The sequence below is a fragment of the Phycodurus eques genome, chromosome 6 (genome assembly GCF_024500275.1).
Source record: "Phycodurus eques isolate BA_2022a chromosome 6, UOR_Pequ_1.1, whole genome shotgun sequence".
NCBI lineage: Eukaryota > Metazoa > Chordata > Actinopteri > Syngnathiformes > Syngnathidae > Phycodurus > Phycodurus eques.
The window spans coordinates 26,047,806-26,059,603 of record NC_084530.1 but is presented as its reverse complement, the minus strand read 5'-3'; the positions used below and the strand labels follow the sequence as shown (position 1 = coordinate 26,059,603).

General features: G+C 44.5%; 1 protein-coding gene, 1 long non-coding RNA gene and 3 other non-coding genes across 15 annotated transcripts in view; all 5 read right to left on the bottom strand.

Moving 5' to 3' along the window:
* Positions 1–74: 74 nt before the first annotated feature.
* On the bottom strand, positions 75–2,869 carry LOC133404449 (uncharacterized). 2 transcript variants are annotated; one of them, XR_009768829.1, is made up of 5 exons: positions 2,716–2,869; positions 2,359–2,406; positions 1,419–1,497; positions 1,121–1,198; positions 75–911 (listed from the first exon to the last, which is right to left on the bottom strand). It is a non-coding gene; the product is annotated as an uncharacterized LOC133404449 (long non-coding RNA). The 2 variants fall into 2 exon arrangements; XR_009768830.1 differs by lacking the exon at positions 2,359–2,406 and having other exon boundaries at positions 1,121–1,201.
* Positions 992–1,082, bottom strand: LOC133404659 (small nucleolar RNA SNORD60). Its single transcript, XR_009768855.1, has one exon. It is a non-coding gene; the product is annotated as a small nucleolar RNA SNORD60 (small nucleolar RNA).
* Positions 1,288–1,376, bottom strand: LOC133404660 (small nucleolar RNA SNORD60). The gene has a single exon (XR_009768856.1). It is a non-coding gene; the product is annotated as a small nucleolar RNA SNORD60 (small nucleolar RNA).
* On the bottom strand, positions 1,574–1,662 carry LOC133404661 (small nucleolar RNA SNORD60). The gene has a single exon (XR_009768857.1). It is a non-coding gene; the product is annotated as a small nucleolar RNA SNORD60 (small nucleolar RNA).
* A 433-nt stretch (positions 2,870–3,302) lies between the features above and the next one.
* The window catches only part of LOC133403930 (caskin-1-like), a 40,804-nt gene continuing 32,308 nt past the window's right edge, over positions 3,303–11,798 (bottom strand). For 6 of the 10 annotated variants that reach the window (XM_061679369.1, XM_061679374.1, XM_061679375.1 and 3 more), the window contains 8 exons: positions 11,371–11,478; positions 11,211–11,270; positions 10,759–10,860; positions 10,444–10,582; positions 8,718–9,526; positions 7,811–8,432; positions 6,521–7,034; positions 3,303–5,610 (listed from right to left, as the gene is read on the bottom strand). In XM_061679369.1, the coding sequence (XP_061535353.1) occupies positions 5,526–5,610; positions 6,521–7,034; positions 7,811–8,432; positions 8,718–9,526; positions 10,444–10,582; positions 10,759–10,860; positions 11,211–11,270; positions 11,371–11,478 (2,439 nt within the window). In that variant the 3' untranslated portion in view covers positions 3,303–5,525. The remainder of the gene's footprint in view (positions 5,611–6,520; positions 7,035–7,810; positions 8,433–8,717; positions 9,527–10,443; positions 10,583–10,758; positions 10,861–11,210; positions 11,271–11,370; positions 11,479–11,798) is intronic. The other 4 variants (XM_061679370.1, XM_061679371.1, XM_061679372.1 and 1 more) reach the window with 4 other exon arrangements.

Here is an 11,798-nt window from a genome sequence, read left to right as displayed (position 1 = left end):
TATAAATGAAAGATTACCTCATATACTGTAATTACATACAATATACACAACACATTGACAAATAACCAGTTTTGAAATCAGAAGCATATAAAAACATGTTTTTCGACTATTACATTTATTTTCAAAGTGGGATTGGTAACCCAAAAAAATTGCTTGCAAATACCTCAATGGTATCACACCAGAACACAATGAGCAATTTTGATTTGCTTTCGCGGGCCACATAGAATGATGTGACGGGCCGGATCTGGCCCCCCAGTGTTCTATACAAAGAGAAATCAAGTTATAAATACAGTTCCATAAATTGGCACACAATAGCCAATTCCAAAATAAATGGAAAAACATCTTCAGGGGATTCTTCACAAAAACAATTAGCATCAGTCTTTTCTGAACTGTTGTAGAAAAACTTTACATGGGTACAGCCTATAAAGTATTTTTGAATTTACTTTCATTTTATCGTTAATCAAATATTTCCAAGTTAAATTCCAAATCTTTATCCAGTAAAGATTAGCCAAATTATTCCAAGAAGAAATAAGAAAATAAGAGAAATTGAGCAATTTCCTGAGTAGATTCTCATCCTTCCCCATACGGAGGACCAACAGTGCCTAAAGTAAATATATAAATGCGTCATTAATTAGTTCGGTATTTCACTTTTAAATTTTGGCACTTCTGTTGTCCCGTGCGTATCATTAAATCTGTCATTCTCACCCATCAAACTCAAAATAATTATAAAATCATTGAATAAAACTTTAAATATTGACATACTCCAATACAAATAAATAAAAAACAGTAAGGGCGTTTAATGGTAAGTGCAGGAGCTGGTGTCCAGTCCGTGGTCAACCAGAGACGGCACAATCCCCGTGCCGTTTTCTTACTCAAAACGAAGCGTCATCTTTTAAGCGGTGGCCTGAAAACTGCGAGGTGAGAGAGAGAGCGAAAAGAAAAATTAAGCACCCTTATCTTACTCGATGCAGTTATGTAATGACAAGCGAAGGAGCCTCAGTTTTAAAACGTTGAATCACAAGCTGAATTTCAGCTGTCATAGTAGGTGTCAGAAAAGTTGATTTGATTTGTCATCACCGGCTAATAGGAGACCCACTGACAGTTTTAATCACAAACTCACCAGCTCTCACATGCAGTCGGGCGAACGGCGTCCTCAACCCGGGCCCCCGTCCCTTTTGATTCACACTTTTCCAACATGCTACTGTGTGGAAGAAAATAAATGAATTAGGGGACTCAAAAAAAAAAAAAAAAAAAAAAAAAGCATTCTAATTTTCGACAGGGGTAATGAAGCCTCAGGGTGAAAAGTAGAATCACAAGCTGCAGTTCAGCTGTCATAGTAGGTGTCAGAAAAGTTATTTGATTTGTCATCACCGGCTCGAAGAAAAACTACTGACAACGTATATTAATGAAAACCTCACCATCTCTCACATCCAGCCAGGTGTAAGGTACCCTAACTCAGAGCAGACCCTCTTTGGGACCTTGCCTTCATTCTGTATTCTGTGTAAAGGATAAGAGAACTATGATTAAGAGAACATTAAAATTATTACTTTTTTTTTTTTTATCAACAGTTGTGAAGCCTCAGGATAAACGGTAGAATCACAAGCTATAGTTCAGCTGTCATAGTAGGTGTCAGAAAAGTGTTTTCATTTGTCATCACTGGCTAATTTGTACCAAGGGGGTCCTCGGTTTACGATGGAACCGAGGTGCATTAAGAACAGCACAAGAAGGCACGCTAAATTACTACTGTACTTAAGGTTGTTATTTTCCATAGAATATTTACAGGGGAATGGGATAGACCGAATATTGACAGGGCCAATTATCGGTAACGGGACTTTTTTTTTTTTTTTTTTGTTCCTTCAATTTAAAACTGGGTAAACTTCAAGTAATTATTTCAATTTTCAGTTAACTTTCTAAGCGATGCTGCCGATCGTGTGAACTCCCTGCTCTTTTCAAGCTTTGTTTTGGGCAGCGACTTATTTAAGCGCTGCTGAGCCTCGGGCACTTTTTGTTCGAATTTGAAAACAACGATTTCTATTGTCCAAGATTATAAAGATACGCACTTTTCGCATGTTGCAAATCTGAAAAGCTATTTAATAAGCATATGCTTCAAGGAATATAAACGAAGTTTTTATTCAAAAAATATGACGCCAATATTTTCCGTTCTTTAACAAATGAGTATCAGCTCCAGATATCGGTTATCGACCTCCTTGACTGCTGATAATCAATATCACCTCTGAGTTCATTTGTAGTATTTACTATACTTATGATTTTACGTTGTGAATTTCGACATGCCGACAAATTGGTCGTCAACCGAGGACCCTCTGTAATGTATTTCACTGATTGTAAAGGTGGACTTACCCTTTTAATGCCCTCGCATCGTTAGTCGTCTTTTTACAGCTGCTACAACTGTGGAAAGAACCGTTGGGGGGGGGGGGGGGGGGGGGGGGTAAATAAAACTTAACTTTTGCTGGGGGCCATTTTATAAAAACTGTGCAAATAAATGGGTTCCTCGTGTACTGAGACGTTTGCTGGAAGAGTCAATTATTTAAGTCAGATGGTTAAACTAAACGCACCTACATGTAAATGAGTTTATTTTATTAACAACATGTTAAAGCTACAACTTGTTGAAACGATTTAATCTAACTTTCCTCTCCACATGCCTCGACGCCACATGGTCTCGTGCTCAGAAGCGTGTTTAAAAATAAAAATACCCACCTCAGCTATGTTCTTTTCTTTTTTTCTATACCGGTAATAACTCAAAAAGTAAAGCAGAGAACCATTTGGACCGTATTTGCCATTTGGTGTTAAATAAACTCGAACATAGGTGGCAACGTGGTCCTCCATTGCAGAAAGAAAGGAAAGAGCGGAAACGGAAAGAGACAAAAAGGAAAGCGGAAGTCCCGCCCCCCGCTTCCGATATTTTTTCATTATAGCAATGGAGCCGCCCATTTTGTGCTCCGTGCCGACGGCGACCGTTGCATTAAAACGCCATACAATTACGACAAGGGAACAGGCAGTCCCTTTCACATGGAAAACTATTTTTATGTATTGATAGCAAACGCTTTCGTGTTGACAAAACAGTAACCCTCATTAAAATAGGTTGCGAAAGTAACGACGACCTTCACAACATGGCTGCCACGTCGGCACGTCGTTTAGCAAGGCTGCTACAGCGGGGGTGTCGTAGCTAGTGGTCGTATCTATGGCAACATAGATATTATATATAACGCTAGATTGAGCCTGTACCTCGACAGCGACGTGCAGAGGGGGCCGCCATAAATTGAATTGGGAGCCGAGAACGTGCGTAAATTTAATCCTTACATTTATTCAGTTCACATCTGTACAGGAATGCATCGTCACAGCAGAAAACGTAACCTTTAGAACCGACTGTAGCACGACAGCCTTCACAGCACATTCAGTCAAAAATGTACAGACTTGATAAGCTCCCCTCTGATCCATAAGCAATATTGTCATTCTTCACATATATCTGTCCTTCAAATATATTTTTTTATCTTTTTCCAAATGGCATAAAAATACGAGTGGACTTTATTGGGGATGCATGGCGGTTTTTATCCTACATGTAGAGGTTCCACCACTGGAAATTGGAAAAAGCTCAGAGGGAAAGAGGCAGCAAAAGTGACTTATAACAGCTTAAAGTAGGGCTTGCAAAAATGCTTCTCAATGGTCGTATACTGAACAAACCTACAAGCATCTTCTAACATGGATACACTGGGAGATTAATGATGGAACTGGGGGAGCATCAAACAATATTAGTTGGCAAACAGCAACAACAACAGAAAAAGTATGAAAGAACACTACCAAGGCACAGAGAGATGCAGAGTAAACAGATGAATTGACACACTGGGTTGGAGGAGGGCTGGGGGGGGGGCAGAGGCAGGTTTACTAATCAACAATAGAGGGAGCTCTAACAGCTCAAACAACCAGATACTGTGTCTATCATAAACTATACTGGATTTACCATATAAAGCATTGAAATATAGGATTATCTTTGAAAAACACTGTCGACTGCAGCGAGACGAGAGGGATACACCATGTGCTTGTCTGTGTCTTTGCATAATGTGTGTATGTAATTACAATTCCGAGCAAACACGCCACCGAAACAACCAGCAAGATTAAAATAGGATGTGAGGGTATGTTTGTGTGTTCACAGAGGTGGGAGTAAGTCATTTATGTGCAAGTCTCAAGTCTTCTGTCTTAACCTTTCAATTTCAAGCAAGTCTCAGGTTGCTGCGTTACCGTAGTAACCTGTGTTTCCAAACGGTTGTGGCGCCAAGGCACAAATTTTACATTAGAAAACATGACAAAAAAGTTTGACTTTTGAAATAATGATGATGTCATCTCAGCTGACTCCCAAATTGACTTTCTCAGTGTGAAATCTGGGTCTGTTTAATTGAGCACAAAGCTGTTATACTCGCAGTAAGCCAAGGCTTATTCTGTTGTGTGAATGGCAACAGCTGGATACACACCACACAGGTTTATTGTACCTTCAGTCATCAAACTTAATTGTTCTGCCTGTCACTATATGTCGCCGGCATTTCATTATTAATAGATAATCCTGGACAAATGAAGTGGAATTGGATAATTTCCTCCTGCTTGGGGAATCACTGTTGTAGCATACCAGTAGGTTGCCAAGTTTGCATGCAAAAGACAAAAAAAAAAAAAAAAACAAATATCACACGGTCTTGTCATTAAAAGAGGAATGTCAAATGCAAACAGTCAAGACTTATGTCGTTTCAGTCAAGTCAAATGAATACCAAGTCAAAGTTGAGTCTTTCGTATGTTTTAGTCAAGCAAGACCCAAGTCCTAAAATTAGTGACTGAAGTCTGACTTGAGTCAAGTCAAATGACTCCAGTCCCCCACCTCTGGTGTTTTGGTGTCCCCCGGAATTCCCGGGCACACGTAATTCCGATCTTTGGAATAACTATAGTGTGAATTATCGGAAGGAGGACACTGACATTTCGTTATAGGACGACACGCTCGTAACTGGACGACAACAACAGCAACAACAACGACATGAACAGCCAACGCATCACACACGCATCGGGAACTTCAGTGGAGCGCGCTCCATCGTTCATACGGAGGAAGAGAAGCGGGAAAACTGCATCCTTGGCAGACAGGGACGGAAGTGGTCTACTTTTCATGTTTTTTATTTTTTTATTTTAAATAAACGCTCAACTGTCTGCTTCCTGTCTGTCTCGCTCTCCCCTCCAGCAAGTCAGTCCATGTGCTTTTGTTTTCTTCTCGTCTGTAGAGATGAGGAAAATGATTGTGCTTCTCAGTCAGCTCAGAGCATCGCAGGCCATGTTATTTTATGTGTATGTTCGAATGTGTGTTTGAGTGCGTGGAAAGAGTGGTGGGCATCCGAAGAGAACCAAGAGGAGGACACCTTCTTGGACACTTGGGTGCAAAACGCAGACGTTCGCAGCCTCTGGACTGGAGCGGTTTCTCGACGCTATCCAGAGAAAGGCGACGGATGGACGGACGGGAAGTGTCGAAACTCGGGAGATCAGTCGAGCATGGCGTCCAGTTGGTCGGCCAAGTCATCGAACATGCTGCCGATGTCATCCAGGATGGACACTGTTGTCTTTTTGCTGGAAAGAAAGGGTAGAGTAACGAGAATGAGTGTATAAGCAGGGTTAAGTTGGGGACAGAGATGGCACGTTTTTTTCCCCACAGATATTTACTTTTTATTTTTATCAGAGTCAGGTCATACTGGCAGTTTTAACAATTATGATATATATATATATTTTTAAATTTAAATTTGGCTTTCTAAGTGTTTGTATCAAAAGGTTGGGCCACATAAAATATTGCATTGTGCAAGGGGTCACATTTTGGTCCGAAAATTATTATTTAGTTACTACAAATAATGTGTCTTTGTTTATTTATCCACGCTAAAAACGTAGAGTGACAAGAAGAACAATGAAATGCACCTCCACTAAATGGCAGAAAGTACAATTAACCTGTGTATCAACCTGTTGCCATTCATACAGCTTTGTGTTCAACTAAACAGGCCCAGATTTCACACTGATTAAGTAAATTTGGGAGTAAGTTGAGATGAGATTGTCATTATTTCAGTATATATATACTTTTGTGACATTTTTGTGTGGTGGTGTACTGTGAAATTGTTCTCTAATTTGAAATTAGAATACATTTTTCTTCTAATTTGAAATTGAATAGAAGTCATTGCAAACATTCTGCTAGTAATTTAAGATCAAACAGGAAAAAAAAAACATTTCCATTAAGGTTTCATTTAAGGTTGGGTCAGTGACAAAGCGCCTAAAATGAACTGCAATTCCCATCAGCCTCAGTGGCCTCTAATGAGCGTTAGAGGCCAGAGGCGCTAATTAAAGCTGTGCCAATTTCAGAACACTTGTAATTGGGAACAACTTGGTGCCCTACTTGCTCAACTCATCCAACAAGTACTGGACATTAAATAGTTTCTCCTAAAGTTTATGACCCCCCCCCCCCCCCCCCAACGAACGCTTGTTGGCAAACGCTTACTCATTGTGTGCATCATCCTCTTGTATTTTGTGTTCTACAGCCTGTAAAGCTGCAGCCAAAGAGGCGCTAGTCTCCTCCAGACGATGCTGCCCCCCCTCCTCTTCCTCCTCCGCATCTCCTTCCCTCTGTGACGATGTCCTCTCCTCTTCCTCCTCTTCCTCTTTGTGCTTCTTCTGCTCGCGCTCCTTCCTCCTCTCCTCCTCCTCCTGCATTCCCACCAGGTCGATGGAGAGGCCAGCGATGGAGGAGCGCGGCGGTTTGACGGGATGAGGGGACGGCGTGGATGGGCTCTGGGCGGGCGAGGGAGACGTTAAGGGGAGTCCTGGTGAGAGGGACGGGCCGGAAGGTGTGTCGGGAGCGGGCAGAGGGGCGGCGGACGGCGGTGGGGAGGGCTTGGGGGCGGCGGTGGCTACGGGGCTCACGGCGGTCGAGGCCACAGTAGCTTTGCCAGGTTTGGGCGCTGTTGGAGGCCCGCGAGGTTTGGGCGACACGGGAGGAGGAACACGCTTTGCCTCTGCCAATGAAAATATTAAAGAAGCTGTCATACACATCAATAATACATCCATAAAGAATAAAAATTTGTTTTCAAAAAAATTGTTCATAAACCGAATTTCTTGTTAACCGGGTCATTCGTATGTTTATGTGAACTAGGGCTGTAAAAAAAAAAAAAATCAGCTAACTCGGGTAAGTTGACCACAGAAATTGGTTATCGCAAAAATATTTTCCTCGAGGTAATAAAAAATATTAATAAAAGCAAATTTGCGAAACCCAGACCCAATTTGGGTCGCCCGGAACCATTTGGCCACTACCCATGTTTACTGCATTGACTTTTGTTACAGACGGACACAATGTTGGACCTTAAAAAAAATTGCCAAAAGTGACAGAGGAGCGTCTGTAAGTGCTTTTAAAGACTATTAGATGTGTAATATACATATAACATGACATATGAGCGAGCTGTATGGTAGTTAGCGGTTTTTACCTAAAATGGTAATCGCTAGCGTGCTAATCCTAATCGCAAATGCTAACCATTTAGCAAAGGCTATTTGTGCTATATGTTGTCTTAAATTCTGTTCAGTTTATATAATACACTCACTACCAACATATACATTTTAAGGATAGAAGTCCAGCCCTCATAAATGAGAATCAAATCCATATTAGTAGTAAAATAAATAAATAAAACGTAAAAACATTTTTAACAAAAAGCTATTTCTCGAGTCCTTAATGAAATATCTAGAGGTTATTCGATTCTAAAAAGATTCAATAGTGACAGTCCTAATGTGAACATCTCACCAGGACTCTGTGCCGTGTCAGCGCTATCAGGACCAGATATGGGGACCCGTCGTGTCGGGGTTGGGGGATCCGCTTGCGTCTTCCTCAGCGTCACTGAGGAAGGTTTGGACGAGACTGGTGGCTTCAGGGACTTCCTGGCCTCCATCCACTCACAGCTCTCCCTACTCTTCTCTGTCCTATCAGACGCCTCCGACACAGGCCTCCGCCTCAGCACCACGCCGCCGTTCTGTTGCCGGCTACTATCGGCCGGACCTCTGGAAGAGTCTGATTGTTTATTGTTTATTTGGATGACGCCTTCTGATTGCTCAACTACGTGATGCCTTCTGGGTAAGGTGTCAGAGCCAGTTGTCATGGTGACGACCGTGGGAGACACGGGCGTTTCCGGGTCCTTCGAAGGAGGACGAGGTTTCCTTCGGAGGGTCGCCGAGCCGTCTGAGATCTCTGCGGCGGAGGAGACGACAGTGGAGCGGGGTCGCGGTTCTGGACGTTGCTGTGCCGGCTGCCTGGGGGCCTCCCCGTCGCCCTCAGGTCCGCCGATGGTCCTGCGTCGATTTAGGACGTAGTCATCTTCCGATCCAAGACCGCCTGAGCCGGCCTGGCGACGGAGCGTGGGGGGGCTGACCTGGAAAGGACATGAACGTTAAGATATTTACAGGTAATTAGACCGGTGATTCCCAAACACTGTGCGGGGGCACTTTAGTGTGCTGTGAGCGATCATAAGCTACAGCTTTGTGTAGTTTAGTCAATCTTAATTGAATATGGAGGAAGCATGGAGGAACTACTTGGCAGCTTGTTGGTCCACATCTACCAAACCACACTGTGGTGAGCTGAAGCAAACTGTAGTGCTTGGTGGAAACCCGGCTTACATAAGTGGCAAGGAAAGTGTCCGCACTGAACACACAAACACCTGCAGGTAGTTGGTGCTGCTTCCAAGATTCCTCGGCAGGGTTTTGGCTCCGCTCACAATGGAAGTCTCGAGCATGGCGGCGAGGCTGCGCACGCTCCCTGAAGCCCCCTCTGATCTCTCCAGGCCCGCTGACTCCTGAGATCTTAAAGCCGACCCCAAGCTGCCGCAGTCGCTGGCTCGCCTTTCTCGAAAAGTTGGCAGGCCGAGGAAACCCTCCCCTTGTCCTTCTCCCTCCCCGTCACCCCCGGTGATGGAAGAACAGGACCGCTTGGGAGGCGTCGGGGGCCGACCTTTCCGGCGAGGACGGAGTGTGACCGACGACTGGCTGCGGTTGACGGTGACATCGTTGGCGACCGCGGGGGTGCGAGCGGAGCTACTGCGGCACACGGTGGCGTAGCGTGAGTCCGTTTCGGAGCCAATCAGACTGTGAGTTCTCCGTCGCTCCTCCTCCTCGCTCGGTAGCCGGAGCATCGGCACGGGCGAATCTTCCGCCGTTGCTTGTTGGGTGGAGGGCCGCGGCCGAGCTCTTGGGGAGGCCTGCTGGTTTTGAGTGTGCGTGGGGGTTTGTGGCGGAGTTTGCAGCAGCGCATGCGGGGGATTTTGGGAATGAGAGACACTCTGCCGTGGTTTCGCCAACGGGCTTGGACCACCCTCCCGCTGTTTCCTCGCCTCTGTGTGGGGCTCCGAGATACTGCTGCCGCCCGGACTAGGTGGAGGTGTGGAGGGAATCTCTCGAGCCTCCGGACCGACTCCTCCTCTCTGTAAGTCCTTCAGTCTCCTCACTCCCAACATCAGCTTCTTCTGGTGGCCTGAGTGAAGACAAGTGGAAGGAGTATGCTTTAGGAGCATAGGTCAAGAAAACAGAAACATGTTCAATTCCTCCAACTGGCACAAAGGTACTAAGGTTGAGAAAACCAACTGTGACCGAATGATCATGGGTTTGACTCCTCCATCTAGCATAGTTATGTGGAGGTTAGGAAATCCTATGACCGAAAGACCCTGTGTTCCGCCTGCTAGGGGTACATAGGTTACGAAAACTGACTTAGGTACACACACTTTGAATCCCCATGCCAATGACTGAATCCTCCAACTGACATAGGGAGGCTACGTTTAAGAAAACAGCCAATGACCAAAGAACAACCAGCTTGATTTCCTCAACTGGCTCCAAAACATCCTGCGATCGAAGAACCCAAAGTTGGATTCCCTTAACTGACATTGACATATTTGGGTAGTGCAAATGGCCTATGACCGAGAGACCCCAACTCAATAACTGAGCTGGCGTAGGGATTCAGAGTTTAAGAAGTCCATGACCAAGAGACCCTAGGTCTGAATACCCACGACTGACAACAAAAGCATTCTATGACCGAAGGATTCCAATTTAATTTCCTTATGAAATAGAGCCAAATTGTCCTTTGATTGAAGCACCCCGAAGGAATAGGTCCATGACTGCAATCGAATCCCCAAAAGGACACTTTAGTTTAACAAAACAATAACTGGCATAGAAGTATTGGGGTTGTGAAAACATCTTTTGACTGAAGAACCACAATTCAATTTCCCCAACTTGCATTGGGAGGCCAAGATTAATAAAACGGCTAAGGACCGAAGAGGGAATGTCAATAAGCAAAGCTCTCCCCCTGTATTCACAGCTGAGAAACTGTACACTGTACATACTGTAACAATATAAAATATCTTGTCAAAAATCCTAAATGACCCAGTGGCACCTTACCAAGTTTCGAAATACCGATCTCTTGAAGATCCTCCAGGCTGATGTCAGAGATGAAGTCTATGTTTTCATAACCGTTCTGCACCAGGACCTGGTAGTACTGACTGAGACCCAAGTGAGAAAGGAAATCTGCCAGATTGGCCTACAAACAGACACACACGGGCACAGTGAGATGAAAAAGCCTCATTTCAACACGCTTAACACTGTTTCATAACAGATTGAATAAGCAGTGTGTGAATCAGCTTATGAGTGTGCGGTTGCCAAAACTTGACATTTCCTGTTCACTTGCGCTTTGTGTAGTACACGTCAGATCCTTACGGGTTTGTGGTCTGGCAGCCAGTCCGCGGAGGGCAGCTTGCTGATCTCTGACATTAACTTCTTACGATGTCCAGGCTTCATGACCCCAATCGCCGTCATGTCCTTCAATGCAAGCAAGAAGATCAGAAATTTATCACAACCTTTACACAATTTTGAAATGTACAGTACATCATTTTTTGCATACAGTGGAGATTTGCACATAGGATATGTTTACCTCGAGGAACATTATATCTTGATAATCTCTAGCGAGTGTCCCTTGCCCTTAAGGGGTTTACGTCATACCACAGTGTCAGCTTTAATATGCATACACAGTCACATACATAGACGCACAGTGGCACACTCAGGGACAGACAGATCCAGCTCAGACGGGAGTACACAGCCATGTGAGAGCACAGATACGTAAATGTAGCAGACAGAATACGAGAAGCTTTTGGTTGAGGCTGTGGACTCACACCAGGGGGAGGAAGGTGGGGAGTCAGGTGACTGAGACAGGAGGGTCGTGATGACATCATCTGGTTCAGCGGGGAGAGAGTGGATTTGTGAGCTCTGCTGGGCGGAGCCTTAACAAACAAAAGGGGCGGGGCATGAGGGGGTCAGGGGTCTTGACCTTACCTCAGGGGTCATGCGGCTAACGGTGTCTAGATCATATCCCGCCGTGAGGAAGTGGGTGGTGTAGAACTGCAGCTGAAACTCACCCAGCCACGCCACTACTGCCTGCTTCTAGAACACAGAACACAACACGCTACTGCCTGCTTCGAGACCACAGGACACTATTGTGTCTAGAAAAGAGACAACAAGCTATCACCACCTGATTCAAGAACCCAACATGCTAGTCCCACCTTTCAGAGCAGAACTGAATAAACCACGTTCCACTGCCTGCCTCTAGAGCACAGGACCCTGTTGTATGCATTGAAAAGATAAAACTTCCTGGTTGTAGAAGACAACATACAGTTGCCTGCTTCTAGAAGAGGCACACTGCTATGCAGTATATGTCTACAAGAATACAAGACACCACTGTCTATTCTAGAAGAGAACATTCT